At 38.3% G+C, this 17,840-nt stretch overlaps 2 protein-coding genes across 3 annotated transcripts; one reads left to right on the top strand and one right to left on the bottom strand.

The window, feature by feature from the left end:
* Positions 1–693: 693 nt before the first annotated feature.
* On the top strand, positions 694–13,460 carry LOC131330512 (vacuolar protein sorting-associated protein 35B-like). Of its 2 annotated transcripts, XM_058364129.1 has the most exons (22): positions 694–927; positions 1,076–1,172; positions 1,286–1,409; positions 2,942–3,127; positions 4,625–4,712; positions 4,906–4,962; positions 5,055–5,144; positions 5,249–5,371; positions 6,097–6,171; positions 6,243–6,302; positions 7,580–7,696; positions 8,093–8,332; positions 8,423–8,488; positions 8,667–8,756; positions 9,784–9,873; positions 10,928–11,017; positions 11,385–11,453; positions 11,808–11,888; positions 12,012–12,119; positions 12,203–12,306; positions 12,599–12,712; positions 12,831–13,460. In XM_058364129.1, exons 1-22 carry the CDS (start codon positions 835–837, stop codon positions 13,036–13,038), a joined length of 2,370 nt encoding a protein of 789 aa, XP_058220112.1. In that variant the 5' UTR covers positions 694–834; the 3' UTR covers positions 13,039–13,460. The 2 variants fall into 2 exon arrangements, with proteins under 2 accessions (XP_058220112.1, XP_058220113.1); XM_058364130.1 differs by lacking the exons at positions 694–927; positions 1,076–1,172; positions 1,286–1,409; positions 2,942–3,127; positions 4,625–4,712 and adding an exon at positions 4,734–4,789.
* Positions 12,870–16,727, bottom strand: LOC131330513 (uncharacterized). The gene is made up of 3 exons (XM_058364131.1): positions 16,435–16,727; positions 14,519–14,882; positions 12,870–14,421 (listed from the first exon to the last, which is right to left on the bottom strand). Exons 1-3 carry the CDS (start codon positions 16,519–16,521, stop codon positions 13,796–13,798), a joined length of 1,077 nt encoding a protein of 358 aa, XP_058220114.1. The 5' UTR covers positions 16,522–16,727; the 3' UTR covers positions 12,870–13,795.
* Positions 16,728–17,840: the final 1,113 nt, after the last annotated feature.

Raw genomic sequence — 17,840 nt, 5'->3', positions numbered from 1 at the left:
AAGGTTTCTGTAAAAAATGAGTTTCGTTCGATATCGTTAGAGGCGCCTAAATTCTGAAGTGATTTTGGGTGTTTTGTTAACGCCTCTAACGATATCGAACGAAGCTCATTTTTTATAGAGACCTTAAACAACATATTTTGAACAAAATGAGCGGTTCCAATCATCTTTGTGCGACCCGAAGCGGGAGAAAACGGGATCTGTGCACAGCACGCTGTGCACGTAGCTTTTCTGTTTCCCGTGGCCTACATGATCCCATCCAATTCTCTGTACCCAATTTTTTTTTTATCATCCTCTGTACCCAATTTAGGTGCATCTCTCGGTGTCCAATGCGTGAGAAAGAAAATTACCCATTTGAGATAAACGAGCCGAGCTCGACAATTTAGACCCCGTTCGACTCGATTAGAAAAAAATTGTCTCGTTTTTATGGGTTCAACTAATTTATAGAGACTCGTTTATTAAATAAATTTTGGCTTGACTCGAAAAAACTCTACCCTTTTACATAGGCTCAACTTAATGAACCGGACTTAGCTAGTTTATAGATAAACTGAACTCATTCGCGAGTTTGAATTTAAGCTCGTAAAGTAAACAAGCCGAGCTCAAAGAAGCTGCTCTATTGACACGAAAGACCGTTAGGTTCAGATACTGAACGTTCTCGCTTTAAAATGCGGGTTCGGGTTTCTGAACCGGGTGAACTTGCAAAAAACAAGGCCACGGTTTGATTGGATCGTCGATGGCGTAACGTGTCGGGTTCTCAATTGGCCGAATTCGTCCTCGGAGAACCTCCCTGGAACAAAACTAATCCAGGAGAGAGAGAGAGAGAGAGAGAAAGAGAGAATGATCACGAGCGGTATCGAGGACGAAGACAAATGGCTCGCCGAAGGCATCGCAGGAATTCAACAACACGCTTTTTATATGCATCGCGCACTGGTAATTTATAATCACAGATTTTTTTTTTTTGAAAAGTATAATCAGAGATTCAGAACACATCAAAAAATATTTCTTCAATTATAAATATATTTGCTTAGAACCGTTGCTCTTACATTGATCCAATTGTACTGATTCGTGGATTTATTAGGACGCGAACAATCTTAGGGAAGCCCTGAAGTACTCGGCTCAATTGTTGTCGGAGCTCCGAACATCCAGACTCTCTCCCCACAAATACTTCGAACTATGTACAGCCATTGCTTACTTGTTTTTGTTTCACGTTTTGAAATTCAATTGATTCATCTATGTTTTTATTTTGTTTTTTTAAAAAATTAAACTTTTTGCTGCTGTTATGTCTCAGATATGCGAGCTTTCGATGAATTGAGAAAGCTCGAGATGTTCTTTAAAGAGCAAGATAGGCACGGTTGTTCGGTAGCCGACCTTTACGAACTCGTTCAACATGCGGGGAATATTTTACCTAGACTGTGAGTTGGAATCACTAAATTAGATTTGGTCATAAGTTCAATGATTTTACGTACTTTTGTTTTGTCCAATTATGTCCTTTTATCGTTTTTGTAACTGATCATCATCATCTTCGTCGGTAGTGATAAGAAAGTTGTTTACTTGTTACCGGAAGGTTCATGCATTTTCCCTAACCGTTGCTGTTAGGATTTGTTTCATATTCTGTCGGAATTTTGTACATGGTTTTCTGTAGAATTATGTCCTGCAATAGGTTAATGTTTTTGATTAATTAATTACTTTTCTTGTTTGACTTCATAGCCATAACTGTGGTGTGCCTTGACTGAAAATGAGTGACTAAGAGCATCTCCAATGGGCTCTCAGAAAAAGTGTGCTAAAAGGAGTATTAACTTGTAAAAAGTATTAAAATTGGGACAAATTTTTGTGTGTTTCGAGTGTTTATAATTTAGGGATTGAATGAGTACTCCAATTGTACAGTTAAAGTATGTGCTAAGTGGCGGCGGATCCGGGATCTAGATTTGGGGGTCGAGCTGTTTAATGGGAGTTCGCTTGTATCATTATATGTTCTTCATAAATGTATGAAGAGAAAGGTCAAGTTTAAAGTCAGGCTTTGTCCTGGGCTTTGTTTTTCTTTTAAAAAAGAACAAAGGCTAGATTCAATTCTATTGTGGTCTTTAAATGAACGCCATTGAGATTTTTTTTCACAATCCAGACCATTCATCTTTTACATTGCTCTCTTTCTAACATAAATGTGAAAAATAAAGTTGTTGGGATACCCTTAAGTGCCTAATCCATTCGTGTAAAATAAAACTTTTTTTGAAACCGTCCCCCCCCCCCCCCCCCCCCCCCCCCCCCCCCCCCGCTGTAAAGCTCCGCTCCTGTGCTCAGGTAAACTAGATGTATTGGAACCTGGACATAAGGATAAGTGCGTACACATTTATTCGTAATGATGGGCCCCACCTTTCCTGTCTCAACTTTCTCTCTCCGCTCCCTCACTCTTAATGTGTGATAAGTGATTTCTCAAAATTGGCACACATAAACTAGCACACAAGATAACTCACTCATTGAAGTATCCGAAACACAAATCTATTTGCTAATTCTTAGCGCACATCACTAATACATTAAATAACACACCAACTGGAGGTGTCTTTTGAGACTATTTCTTGGGACGCTGAATAGCATCCTAACACAAGTGTACTAAATACTTTTGTGCCTCCAGCACATCAATACATAATTGGGTATGGACATAAGCGGGTGGGGCCTACAAATTGATGCGTTAGTGCCATATAAGTGTTCTGGTACCCTAGTAAATGCTTATACCATAGTAAGCATTTAGCTTTTATTAAACCATAGTGTCCGTGGCATTACTCTGGAAGGTAACTAGTGTAGAGCAAGAACTTAGTTTTTTATCCTGTTTGCCTTTTGGCTTGAATATGCAATGCCTTTATTTCCGTAAGTTCCTCACTTGCATGCATGTGTGGTTTGCCAGAATACCTTGGTGTCATAGTGTGTGAAATTCTTGTTTATGATCTGTCAGGTATCTCCTTTGCACAGTAGGATCTGTGTACATTAAGTCGAAGGATGCCCCTGCTAAGGATGTGCTGAAAGACCTTGTTGAAATGTGTCGCGGCGTTCAGCATCCTATCCGTGGGCTCTTTTTGAGGAGTTATCTTGCTCAAGTCAGTAGAGATAAGTTACCTGATATAGTTTCCGAGTGTGAAGGGTAATTTTGTCACTTGCTTATTTGACTTACTTCATTTTCTTATGGCCATGTGGACATGATATTATTAACTGTATCCACCGGTTAACATGCGTCTATTGATTTGGTGCAAACTGAAAAAAGATTTGCATCGGCTATGTGATATCCACTTTTGCCACTTAGCTCTTTCAGTCTTGTTGTGAGACGAGTGGAGAAATAATGGATGGGATTCTGATGATATAGAACCCAACTTTTTTCCAAATACCTTTTCCCACTTTTTCCTGTCTTATTAGACAAAACTCTCTCTCTCTCTCTCTCTCTCTCTCCCCCCCCCCCCAAAAAAAACACTCATGGGACTGTTGAATTCTCCTTGTTTTGAGATTTGTACATATCTTCCGCTTGTGGTAACTGCAGCCTTTTCCAGGATTGATATCCTAATCAAACAACTAGTGTCCTCTTTACAATTATAGTATGGTCAGCTATGTCGATATTTCTTTCACATTAGCATTGATATCCTCACCTTCCTAGTACTTGAATTTTTGTATAAGCTGTTTCACAGTTACTTTTCTCTTTTTGTTGTTGCTTACGGTTACGTCCATTTGACATTCATATTCTTCTTGCTGTACAAATTGACATTTGTAATTGGATTCTTAATTCTATTTACTTACTGTGAGGTGGTGAAGTCAACTTTCAGTGTCGAACAATATGTAGATAAAAGAAAGAACATGAGTTGTCTTCCTTAATTTGTCTTCCTCAACTTCCTTAATTTGTTTTCTCACTTTCAAAGAAAAAGTTGTCTAAAGTAGAGAATACCATCAAACCATCCAGGGTTTCTGTTGTATTGTTTCCCTTCGTAACTGTTTTTTTATGAATCCGAAGCTACAACCATGTAACTATTCGTCTTTATTTTATCTTGAATTGGTCGTTAGAGTAGGAATTTGTCAATGTTTAAGATCTTCTGTATGGAGAAGTTCAAGATAATTTTTCCTTATGGTATCTTATACTTATGATGAAAATCTATTACTTGTTTGCAAGCTCTAGATCTGAGTCTTGCATTTTGGTGTTCATTAGACAGACTCCTTTTTCAGAATAGTCGAATTCGTCTTTTGGAGACAGACCTAACCTTTGGCAATAGTCGAATTCATCTTTTGATTTGGGGGCATGGTTCCGCAGCAAAACAGGTATAGGGAGGCCACTATTTCAGTGGTATTCTAAGAGCAGCCACTTTGTGCATATTACCAAAGGTTAGGTCTGTCTCCAATCCTCCCCCGCCCCTACCTCCAATGATTAGGAGCTACATGGGTTCTGATGTTGTTGTTGTATCAAGGGATCACATTGTCGCTTCTCCACAGTGATGGCTTGTGAAAGTGCTAATTGAAACGTAAAAAGTGATTTAATAATGGGTTGATCTAGCTCAAATCCGGAAATCTATTTTGTGAATCGTGAGTACAATACCGTAATATTCATAGTTGGCCATGACTTCTAACTGGCGACTTATGTTGTCTCATCATTTTCCTGCAGAGATGCTGACACCATCATGGATGCTGTAGAATTTGTGCTGCAAAACTTCATAGAGATGAATAAACTTTGGGTTCGGATGCAGCTTCAGGTTGGTTGAAATACTTCTCAAGTATTTGCTCTCTTGTTTGGACATGCATGGCACCCCAGTTCTTACATGCCACAAAGGTAATGAATCATGAAGGCATGATTTTTGGCCATGCAGGTGTTATAGTGATTGTGATAGATTCATTCTCTTTGGTGATGCTGAGTTGAGGTCTTCAATCGGGCTTTCTGGTCTGCAGGGACCAGTCCGGGTAATAGAGAAACGGAACAAGGAGAGGAATGAGCTTCGTGATCTGGTAATACATTGTTCCGAAGCTGGTTAATTTTGATAGGTAAGATTGCTTAACACTTCAAAAAAGTTATCATTCTGCCATCCCTGAATTTCCAGGTTGGGAAGAATTTGCACGTCCTGAGTCAGATTGAGGGTATTGACCTTGAAATGTACAAAGATACTGTCCTTCCCAGAATTTTGGAGCAGGTCAATCATCTAGTTCAACATGCAGTTATTTATCTGGTTTCAAAGATATAGGAGGGCACGTAACATGTAATTTTTTTCTTTGGTTTGCCAATATCTTTTGACAGGTTGTCAATTGTAAAGATGAGCTTGCGCAGTATTATTTAATGGACTGCATAATTCAGGTCTTTCCAGATGAGTACCACTTGCAAACTCTTGAAACGTTGTTGGGTGCTTGCCCTCAACTCCAGGTGGGTAACAGGATCATACGATTGCAGTAAATCTTCTCTAGGGACGTTGTTCTGCAAGTACCAGAATCCACAATGTATTTGGTGTATCCTGTTTCATGACATTGGTGTCCTACATAGTTTAGAATTCCAGTTCTTTTACATACAAGACTAAAGCTAGTATAGCTATGTGAACTTTAGAATAGCTGTGCATAATCTTCTTGTTTTCATTGGATGCAGAACTACGAATATGGAGTTATTTGAATGAGCTAGATCAGTATCTGCTCTAGCTATTTTACTTGTTCTTAGTTAGTATTAAGTGGAGGTGCATCGATTATCAAGTACTGTCGTTGCTAACTCTACGTAACTGGATGGAAACCTAATCCTATGAGGAGATTTTCATTCCGAAATGATCAATATCTTCTTTTTAATTGGGCTATAAAACGGTCATGAAGAATGCAAGATATTAGGTATTAGGATTTGTTAGCATCGTTTGCATGTGGGTAAGGTTCTCTAAATCCTGTGGCATGCCATGTACAGAGTTGACGTATTTATTGGTGTTTCTCTTATTTGTCATGAAGATACTGTACTAGGTGGGAATAAATACATCCATATGGTCCTCTCATCTTCGAGATGTGCATTCTTCATGAGTTTGTTGTTGTCCCTGGATGCCTTTGTTTTGTCATGATGGGCTTCAACTAGGCAACGATATAAGCTTTTCCATTGTGTTTTGTCATTTTGATTCTCAGCCGACGGTTGACATCAAGACAGTGTTATCACTACTGATGGAGAGACTATCCAACTATGCAGCTTCAAGTCCAGAAGTGAGTTTTTTTCATATGCTACTTTTGCGGGTTCTGATTTTATACTTTACTGATATAGTATTGTTTTGCAGCTGTTACCAGAATTTTTGCAAGTGGAAGCTTTTGCTAAGTTAAGCAATGCCATTGGGAAGGTAAATGTCATTGTTGCCCCTGTATAATAGAGTAAATGTCACTCTCATTTTCATTTCCGCAGTGGATGTCTCACCACTTAACTAACTGCTTTGTGGCGACCATTCAATTGCATCTTCACAATATACACACATTTGCCGGGTCATAAATGGTTAATTTTTGGCATGTTTATAAAATTGAATCGGGTTTCTGGGCCTGCCCTCTCTAATGCCTTTGTGCTTTGATTTTGGGGGCATGGTTCCATTTCCTTGAGTTCCTCAATTATTGGAGGTATAGGGAGGCCGCTAATTAAGTGGTAAAACTTTTTAAGAGCAGCCACTTTGTTCATATATTGTCAAAGGTTAGGTCTTTCTCCAATACTCCCTCGCCCATACCCCTATTGGAGATTACATGGTACTTTTATACTCGTCATCGTTGTTTGGAAAATTGAACTCTTTGATTCGTAGTTGGAAGGCCATGTTAATCTTTACGGCATGTGTAGGTACATGTAGCCCAGTCCTGAGGGGCCCACACTATGTCACCATCTCCAAAGGGCTCTGTATATGGGCTGTGCTATATGACCAACCCATAAGGTCCCATGCCATTACTTCAGTTGCGACATCATCTAGGAGACACCAGTGTGGCGGTTCACCTCTTACCTCCACAATGTGAACCCCGAGAAGCTCCTCAAGAACCCGAGCCCTATTATGCAGGACTTAGGCTTAGTATCAGGCATAACTGAACTATCTCACAGGTGGCCCGTGGGGCTTGGTTTCTCCTTATGAGAACTTCATATGCTCTCAAGCTTACTTTCGTGAAGTAAACTTATCCTCTTAAATTCTAAAAGTATTTAGTTTCTTTGATGTTCTTTTCCAGATTATCTAGTTAATATTTTTTTGCACGTACACATATGTGACTACTCCGTATTTTGTTACATGTCACGATATGTAGTTCATAGTTTATTCTCGAATTCATATTCTATAAAGAGCAGAAAGATCACTTAAGTGTGCACAGTGCACTTTGGTCCGAGAAAATAGGGAGATGAAGGGAAATAGGGAAACGGGAGAGAATAAAGAGATCGACATTTTTTTATGGTGCAGAGAATACCTGTCACATAATGTATTGAGAGACTTGAAAATTAGACCACATGGACAACAAAAGCTCATCTGCCTTATGTTAGTTAATATCAAAATCTATGTGACGATCAACTACAATAAAGTTGTGACTATGTACAACCTATATTATGACTACCAAATTATGGCTTTCTTATGAGAATTGACATGCTTTGTTCTGACGACAGGTGATAGAAGCACAGGTTGACATGCCTGTTGTTGGTGCCATTACTTTGTATGTCTCTCTTCTTACCTTCACTCTCCGTGTTCATCCTGATCGGCTTGATTATGTGGATCAAGTACTGGTATGTTACTCCTCATTTGAGAAGATAGTCCAATTGGAATTTAGAATTCTGGTTCCAAAACTCTTGTTTGTATTTCGCCAACTGGCTGCTGTAAAATGCTCATATATTTTTTTGTTCCTCTTGCTTTTTCATTCCTTTTGTTATTATTCCAAACACACGAGTTGATGAAAGAAATCGGAGGGAGAGGGGGTATACATGAAGTAAGATTAAAAGAATCATTCAGCAGAATTCCCACAGCTTTTGACTACACTGACTGAAGTTTTTATCTTAACACCAGCAGTCATCACTATGGGACCTTGCTACCTAGAATCTACATCTTTAGATGCCATGTCACGTGGCCTACCCTTGGTCATTCTCACGCTCACTGATGTTCATTTTCGTTTTATCAATCAACAGGGAGCGTGTGTTAAGAAACTTTCTGGAAAAGCAAAACTTGAAGATACTAAAGCAACAAAACAAGTTGTTGCACTTTTGAGTGCTCCGTTGGAAAAGTACAATGATATTGTAACTGCCCTGACGCTTTCTAATTATCCCCGTGTGATGGACCACCTTGATGATGGAACAAACAAAGTCATGGCAATGGTTATAATTCAAAGCATCATGACGAATAACACTTGCATTTCGACTGCTGATAAGGTAATGCTTAATGCTTGTTAGTTTCTAGTTTCTACTATTTCAATTGTGCTTTTCAAATAAGGGCTTTGCATCCTATATTTCATATTTCAGGTTGAGGTATTGTTTGAATTGATAAAAGGGCTTATCAAGGATCTAGACGGAACTCCAGTGGATGAGGTGCATATGAGAAGCTTCTCTTGCTAGCTTGCTTTGCTGATAAATCTTCTATGTTTATGTAACTTATCTTTTAGCATTTTCAATGCACTTGTCTGCTTTTGTAGTAGATTGGTTTACTGCTTTTGTTTGCATATGGTGACTTTCTTATCTCTTTCTGGGGTGTACTTTCTGTCACTAGCTTGATGAGGAGGATTTCAAAGAGGAGCAAAATTCTGTAGCTCGCCTTATACACATGTTGTATAATGATGACCCCGAGGAGATGTTAAAGGTACTAAATGTGTTTCAAAACTCTCCCTTATTATACCTTGATGCTAATTTTACCTCTTCAGTTCATTATTTGAGTTGGTTTAATATAGTTAAGATTGGTTCCCTAGATATTGTGGGTTATCATGCATCTTGCTTTTGAAGTACGTTGCAGTTTGGGAAATTATTGCTTCTATGTTTGCATTATGTTTGGCTTTGTTGTTGATTTTAGTGGACCATCAGTAAATTGTGCAGCACTGTTATTGAATTAGTTGGTTGAGAGGCAATTGATTTCTGCATGCTGACTGCTTTGCAAGCCTTGAGAGTTGAGATTCATCAGTGATGTGATTCCATGTGATCATCTTGATGTTGTTGACGATTAAAAAAATTAATTCTGTTGTTTTCTGTTGGCTTCCTTGTGTTTTTATTCTCGTTACATACGTCATGTTATGCGGAGTCCTCAACCCCAAGGGTCCTCCTTTTTTTTTCAGTCGATTGAAGAGATCTTTTACATCATATATGATGTACAAACTACAAATTTGGGACACTACATCAATTTTGAGAGTTCACGAGACAACCAAGCCCAACAACTCTACTAATACTAGAAATAAACCCATTATAGGGTAGAAACAAAGAATTTAATGAAAAGCCCATTAAGGGAAGAACTCCCACAAGTGTGTGGGAGATTCGAACTCCTGACCTCCTAATGAGATGCAAGAGTCCAGGCCAACTGAGCTAGCCCCAATTGGTTAACCCTAAGGGTCCTCTGATGGGTATGTGATAGGTCTAATTGAACATGCACCCATACAACACGATAGGTAATTCACGTTTTCAAAATGTTGAAGTGCCTTTGGTATAAAACCAGGTTAAATAGAATTATGGATGTTTTTGGTCATCTAATAGTTTTTCCCCGTGTTTTTTTATAGTAGTGTTTTCTGTTGTCGTATTGATACATTTTCAATGCTTGACAATACTGTTTATGGCTCTTCTCAAATTGCATTTCTTCTTCCCCTAATTAGGATGTTCTTAACTTCTTTTGTTGTATTTTTCAGATTATATGTACTGTGAGGAAACATATTATGACTGGAGGTCCAAAACGCCTTCCTTTCACAGTCCCCCCTCTTGTTTTTTCTGCACTTAAGGTTCGTTTATTCATTCTGGAGGTGCATTCTTTTGTTTCATTTTGCCTTGATGTTGAACATTCAAAGTTAAGATTGACATCTTGAAGTAGTTTCACAACAACACAATCAAAATGTACATATGTAGAGTTAATGTAATTCTCTGGTGTGTTGTGTCTTGCACTTTTTATAGTTTTTCCCCCTTTAGGTCTCGTTTCTACCTACAGAATTCCAAAATTGGCTCCTTTGTTTAGCATCTGACCTCTGGGATACTGCTGGGGGCTTTTGGTTTTCTCTTGGGTTCCTTTTGAACCATCTGAACAAATAAAGAGCACGTACTTGGCTTTATACTGTTGTATGGACAGCACAGCCTTTATTCAATCGAAAAGAACAAAAAACAAAAAGGATCAGAAACCTGGGGAAAAAAAATAGCTACCCGGCCCAACAGATCTGTCCTGGATACGGTTTCTGTTTGCATCTTCACACTTGACAACAGTATGCGCAATTCAGATTATGATTCAGCTGTTTTCCATGCACATACTAGGGATAACAATCGATTTGTATGTTAGCTGAATCGAATCATACCATTTGAATTGTTAATTTTGCAATTTCCGACAAATATGGCCGCGAGAGAGGAAAATCTGGAAGTGGAAGGGAATCAAATAATTCGTTTATCTCCATTAAATAACGGAAGTGGCTGTGGTGGGAGGGAGATATGCCACTCACTTTCCTGTCTAATAATCAAAATTCAAGCTAACTACTCTAAATCTAAAGATAGTCTTCTGGTAATGTTTCACCAATTGCCATATGCCTACACATTCAGTTCATCAATTTTGAAGTTGCAAGTTTTGCCCGTGATTCTTCACTAAATGACAATTTTGTTCAACCATGTAACATGGGCTGATCAAAAAAATTTATCATGTACCTATCAAAATTGTAGTTCGGACCTTGTTAAAAGAAAAGGAAATCGTGGGCAAGTGCATCTAGAGTTTTCGTTTTGGGGTCATGTAGAATATTGATTGCTTGATACTGCCCCTAAAAAGGGGAAAAAGTTTGAACCATCGTTTATGGCTTGCAGTTGATCAGGCGACTGCAAGGTCAAGATGGAGAAGTAGATGGAGAAGAAGTTCCTGCAACACCAAAGAAAATTTTCCAGCTCTTAAATCAGGTACATCTGCATTTCCCCCTATATATGTGCTGCATTCCTTACCATATAGTTTGGTCGTGAGCCTACTTTCTTGACTTTATCATGGAAGACTTGTTTGAGGTCACTCTTCTTGGTAAAATTTAACTGTTTGTACAATCGGAGACATTTCATCCATCAATGTAATATATGAATACCAAAAGCTTTTTCTATGACATCTGTAGTGTATGAAACCTCCTGGGTCTATTTTGTTCCTCTGGCATTTAATAGCCTGACCTGTGTTCTTAATCTGTTTCCCTTTCTATTGAGGCTCTTTCATCTATTCCATCTCCTGGATATTTCTTATAAGTGTTATTATTGCTTGTCATAACAGTCTGTTATTTTGTATCAGACCGTTGAGGCGCTTTCATATGCTCAATCACCTGAACTGGCATTACGGCTATACTTGCAATGTGCAGAGGTAAATGGAGACTACATTAGTTACTGCGAAATGTAGGTATAAGAAGTGATTCCAGTAAGACTTTCACGCTGAGGATGATGGTCAGAAGATAAATACTTTGCTGGAACAGAAAATTATATCAACCAGAATACTGTTGTATTCATCACTTTAGCTGCATATGCATTTTGAAGTTTCCCATTTGGTGCCACTTGTGAAGAAACCACATAATCATCACCTTCAGATATATTCTTCTCGTTTAGTTACATCAATGCACATTTGTTTGCTTTCTTTTTGCCCTCGGTTGATAGGCTCTATGGCCTTTGGTAAACAAAATCCTTTTTTTTCACCAAATTTTAGCTTTGAACTTTATTTCAGGCTGCCAATGACAGTGATCTCGAACCGGTTGCTTATGAATGTTTCACTCAAGCATTTCTATTATATGAAGAAGAAGTTGCGGTAACTACCTAGATATTACTTTATTGTGGTTAAAGTCACGCTGATAAATTTAATTCACAATAAGCGACTGTGATTGGATTGTCTTTTTACTAATTTCTTCCGCATTAATATGTACATCCTCAGGATTCAAAAGCCCAGGTGACTGCAATTCACCTTATAATTGGGACTCTACAGAGAATGAATGTATTTGGTGTTGAGAATAGGGATACCTTAACACATAAGGCCACGGGGGTATTAATACGCATACTGTTCATAACTTCCGTTTTCATCCGTTTTTCATTAGCATCTTGTTCTGAAACTTTTCCTTTTGTCAGTATTCAGCAAAGCTTTTGAAGAAGCCTGATCAATGCAGAGCAGTTTATGCATGTTCGCATCTCTTTTGGGTGGATGACCAAGATGGAATTAAGGATGGGGAAAGGTGAAATGCCTTGCACTCAGACTTTCCTAACTATTCCCTCTCTCATTCCCTTTAATCGGATCAACAAATTATGTATTTCGGGTAACAAAATATTCAAGAGTGTTTCGAGTATGACACAAAAAATTCCATGTGTCATAATGTCAGTAGTTGAACATTCTCAAGTTTTGTTATTGAATTATTAGCCTCTTCTAGGATTCTCTATTTCTCTTCCTTTGTTCGTTTGAAATTTTAGTTCCTGTTGCCTTTTTCAAACAAAATAGATCTGATATACTGGTTTCATGTTTTATTACAGGGTCTTGCTTTGCTTAAAGCGTTCACTAAGGATTGCAAATGCTGCACAACAAATGGCCAATGTTGCACGGGGTAGCAGTGGACCGATTACACTGTTTGTTGAAATACTGAACAAGTTAGTGCCTTGAGAGTACATAAGTGTTGATTTTGGATAAGTGTTGATTTTGGTATAGCAGCAAGAAAATGCTTTTTCTGTTTTGACAAGTTAAATTCACCTTTTTCTCATGATTCAGGTACCTCTATTTTTTTGAGAAGGGAAATCCGCAGATAACTGGTGCTGCAATTCTGGGGCTAATAGAACTAATAAAAAATATGCAAAGCGACACAACAACCCCAGATCGAGCTTCAGATGCTTTCTTTGCAAGTGCATTGCGCTACATTCAGTTTCAGAAAGAGAAAGGCGGCGCAATGGGTGAATTGTATAATAGCATTAACGTGTGATGCTGTTTAGTGTGGGAATGGGCATAGTACAGGTTTCCAGGGGTGGAGTGGAGGTGGCATTTGTGATGAACGAACAATGAAATGGGATCTGAATGGCTTTGATTTTTTCGTCCCCGCTCCAAGTGATGAGTTGATGTGGTGCTTTTAGGGTCTGATTGCTTCAAGTGATGAGTTGATGTGGTGCTTTTAGGGTCTGATTGCTTCGCTTTAGCTGTGCATCCCCGCCCCCATTGTATTTTTGTTTTCTTGTAAAAACCTTGGTCATTTGTGAAACGGTTCAATTTGTGTAACGGTTCAATTGTTGGTTAAAAATTCTTGAGTCATTTGTTTGTTAAAAGGATGCTCTAGTTTGATCGGGCGAACCAATGACGCTCCATAAGCTAGTTGTGATTGTACATTGAATACAACTTTCATGTTGAATACCCAATGTCTCATCCAAATGAATGCATTAATGATTTCCCATTGCATTCATATACTCTTTTCACAAACAAAATAGCCAATTACGGGGATTAAAAAAAATATGCAAGCTAAGAAAGGATAAACGCAAAGTTAACAATGTACTCTGAAGATTTAATCCATCCAGTACTATATAAATGTGATATTCTCAATGTAATGTAATTCAAAATCCGCAAAATATAAATAAGCTCAGAAAATGACACCAACACAGCCTTCATATTGGAGACGGAAGAAAGCTCAGCAGCATCAAACAGAGCTCTCATGTGAACTATACACAAAACTTTGGGTAACACAACAAGACTCAAAATGGAATTGTAAAAGGTAAAGCATATATATCAACCTCAGGCAAATAGTGGGCACGGGGTAACAAGTTTGCGCTTCCAATACACGAGACATCATTGCTAGCTTTAACTCTTTCTCTGACAGGATGCTTCCGCCCAAACAGCCAATCTAGCTCATCAAGGTCAGTCCGTTCACTTTGTAGAGGTGGTGAAACCCAATTCTCAACTAGATCTTTGAAAAGAGATTCAACAGTCGGAATCCCCTTTTTGGAAGTGGATCCCTTAGCAGTCCACAACTTATCTTGAGCAGAGTTTCCGGTTCCCCCAGAAGTTGAACAAATTTGTTCTTCATCACCTCTACATAAATCAGTCCCCTTGCCACGCAACTCTTCTTGAATGGGTTTGCTTGAAGAGTACAGCTTCCCTTCATTGACTGAAGCATCAGGTTCTTTGAGCTTCAGTGATGGTAGTCGAACGGGTTTGCTTAAAGAGTAGAGCTTCTCTCCAGTGACTGCAGCATCAGGTTCTTTGAGCTTCAGTGATGGTAGTCGAACGGGTTTGCTTGAAGAGTAGAGCTTCTCTTCATTGACTGAAGCCTCAGATTCTTTGAGCTTTAGCGATGGTAGTCGAATCCTTAAGATGTTACCTATTTAATGGTCACAATATTTGGAAATGTTAAATATTGTTCTGAAATAAATGAGGACAAACACACTGACAATCAGGACAATGAACCATGAACTCACCCTGAGTACAACGAATTTCATTCACATGAGAGGTCTGTCTCCTCCTTTTGTTGCTGTTTTCTGTACTGTCTGATGAATAGCATGGGTTTTGTAGAGACACAGGCTGTTCGTGTTCTTCTGTGAGATTACTCCTCTCTAACTGTTCAGCTTCATCTTCTCCTCTCTTCTGAATGTGCTTGCCTACCATGTCAGCAGTATCTTTTTCCCCTTTGTGAGCCTTCTCATCTTTCTGCTTTCTCTTCCTCTTTTCACCATGACCAGATGCACTAGCATCCTTTACTTTGCTTTCCCTCTTTTTCTCTTTCTTCTCCCTCTTCCTTTCTTTCTTCCTTTCTGTCTCGGCCTTCTCCCTTTCCTTCTGGAGCTTTAAAGCACCAGTAAGGAGAAATTTAGAATAGACGACAAGGGAAGACCAAAGATGCAAGCATAACCACGCGAACGAAGGGCAGAGATCTTTATTGACATATATCAAAATCCACTCTTGCTAATTTTGTAGCAAGAGACTGACAGGTAAAAAACACATTACTAGGAACATCTGAATTTCCAAAAAGTAATTAGCAGAGAACCACTAGTCAATCTCCCCCAGTTTTCACCATTATACTTCCAACAAGAACTCCCCTGGATCTTAAATCAAATCCCTAAACACAGGGTTTAGATATCAACTCAAATCTGAGCAACAAGCCTTCAAATACACATGGCATAGTACCGTATATATTAGTAAAATAGACAACATAACCCAAAGAGCAACTTCTTCTCCACAGTATAAAATGTTGGACACAAATATCCTTGGTAATTCATAATTAGTATACAAATGCCAGACTGGGATGAGACACCACTAATTCATCAAAAGTGTGAACACAATTAGTTCCAAACAAAACCATTTATTAAGTCATGACATCAACAATGCCCTCTCACAACCTAGTATAACTAAGTTGGTACAACTATAGTGCAAACAAACATTCCATGTTACTACCTTGATCATGCAGAGGACCGCCCAATCGCCTAAGTACGAAAGATACTTTAGACATACAACATGAGCAACAATTCAATGCCACACTAACCAGTATCCACCCAAATCCCTCACCTGGGTCTAAGAAAAATTAGTGGGGCTGCACGTCCAGTATTCTCCTCAGTAATGAAAACCACTAACAACCTCAATTCAAAAAAGTTATTATCCTTCTCCTGAGTAATGAAAACCACTAACAACCTCAATTCACAACCAGTTCATTAGTGCTGCTTGCACAACCTAATCTAATCCACAAAATAATTCACCAATCCCAATTCTAATGAAAAATTATCCCACCCACATAGATACGGGATTTAATACCAGCTGCAGCTAAGATTTTCACCACAAAACGTGCTCCAATACATCATTTCACCATCAAATCAGCTCTATATGAAGCAACAAGCAGAAACAACCTTAGCCAAAATTATGCCTAGTCCAGTAATCTAAAATGGGTATTGGGCATCCAAAATTGCTAAACGCAATTAAACTTCTTCCACCGTCTACGATCTATCTCACCCCGCCACTTGACCATCTGGTAACTAGGATTCCACTCGTATCCCCAAATCACGAACAAAACAAACGCTAGCCGTTCAATGATAGAAACCATCATCATGATGCATATTCATAGATCGCAAATCTAAAACACCATCCAACAGAACCCCTGAAACCCATAATCAACAAGAAACATGGCAAAAAAAAACATAAATTACAAGTAAAAACTCATTATTCCTCATCATACACACAATTCAATCACTATTATTTGGTTATGTCTTTACAATCAACTTTTTGACTATATTTGCCGTACAAGAACATTCGCGCACAATACATTAAACAAACCCAGATCTCGAAATCAAATCAAGGCTTTCGAGAGCATCATAAAACACAAAAGGTTTCCAAGTGCTCAACAAACCTTAATCGAAGGTTCGATCAAGGCCGCCTCGCTCCTCTCTCCCTTTGGATAATAGCCAGGTGGAGGGTAAGGAAAGCACCGAGACATCGCAACCAAAAAAAATTTGTAACGTGTATAAATGTGTATATCTATATATGTAGCGCAGATCTGCGAAAAAATTTCTTCCTATTGGAAGGCAAGACTTGTTCTTCGATCGAGGATAAAGTTGGTCCACGATTTGAAGAAGATTAGGGCTAGGGTTTCGGGGGGAGGAAACCACGACCTAATGGGATTTGTTGAATGGGGAAATTGCGAGGCTGTGAGGGGGGTATATATAGCGTGAGGGGATGGCCGACCTTCGACGCGGTTGGGATTCTCGGTTTCCGTTTTTGCCCCTGCGTGGACCCGGTAATTTCAGGGCCGATGCTGCCACACCGCCTTACTTAAGATGTGGGCTTTTTAGAGGATTGGCCCAAAATTCTTGTATGGGCCAGAAGAAAGGATAGTAAAATTTAGGCTTTGTTTGAAACTTAAGAAAAAAAAAAAGGAAAATAATTTCTACACTCTCTTTTTTTATTATGGCACTGTATTTTTTTCCTTTTATTGAAGCTTTTGTGTGTATTTTTTCCACTAAAAGACACACAAAAAAATGCCATAATCAAAAAAAGAAGTATAGAAATCATTTTCCAAAAAAAATTCCCTTCTGTTATTTGGTCGGAAGAGAAAGAGAAAATAAAATTAAAAATTAAGTTTAGTAGTAAATAGTAAATTTTTCTCTCACTTCCCTTCTCTTTTCTCTTCCTTTTTTTACTTTTCTCTTTCTTAAGTTCCAAACAGAGCCTTACCTTCTCATATTTTGAAGAATGACTTTAGGGTGAGGTTTTCTATAATAAGTCCACTTATAGCTTATGTGTTCTTTAAACAAGTTATTTTCGCTATTTGAACATTTAGGTGACGTACATGAGAAAAATAACATGTCTCGAAGTCCGTAATTTTGTGAGCTTACTGTATAGTCCGTTTAGATAATATGAGAAACTATACCTTAAAAATTTGTGAAATAAAAAAATTGGACAAAACTTCAAGAAACTACGAAACATCACAAGCATTTTTTTTACGTAAATTTTACTAGTTTTAAATAGAGTATTAGACATTGTATTAATTTCAATGCATTCAACAGTATCATTACCATTTACCAATAATATTGCCTAATCAAATTTTGTTGATTCTTATTGGTTGGTCAAATCTGAGTTAATACTAGTGAACGTCGAGACTTGAGCGTGTTTTCTTTTTAGTATATAAGCTTTTAAAAGTATAATTGCTGTGACTTTGATTTGTCTTCTGTTTTTTTCTTTTTACAATAATTCTATTTCTTCTCATCTTTAATTTTTCTCTCAAAAATGTTGTCACCACAAATATTTATACAAACT

The sequence above is a fragment of the Rhododendron vialii genome, chromosome 6a, assembly GCF_030253575.1.
Source record: "Rhododendron vialii isolate Sample 1 chromosome 6a, ASM3025357v1".
Taxonomy (NCBI): domain Eukaryota; kingdom Viridiplantae; phylum Streptophyta; class Magnoliopsida; order Ericales; family Ericaceae; genus Rhododendron; species Rhododendron vialii.
Note: the sequence above shows the minus strand (reverse complement) of the source record. Positions and strands in the feature narration are given on the sequence as shown.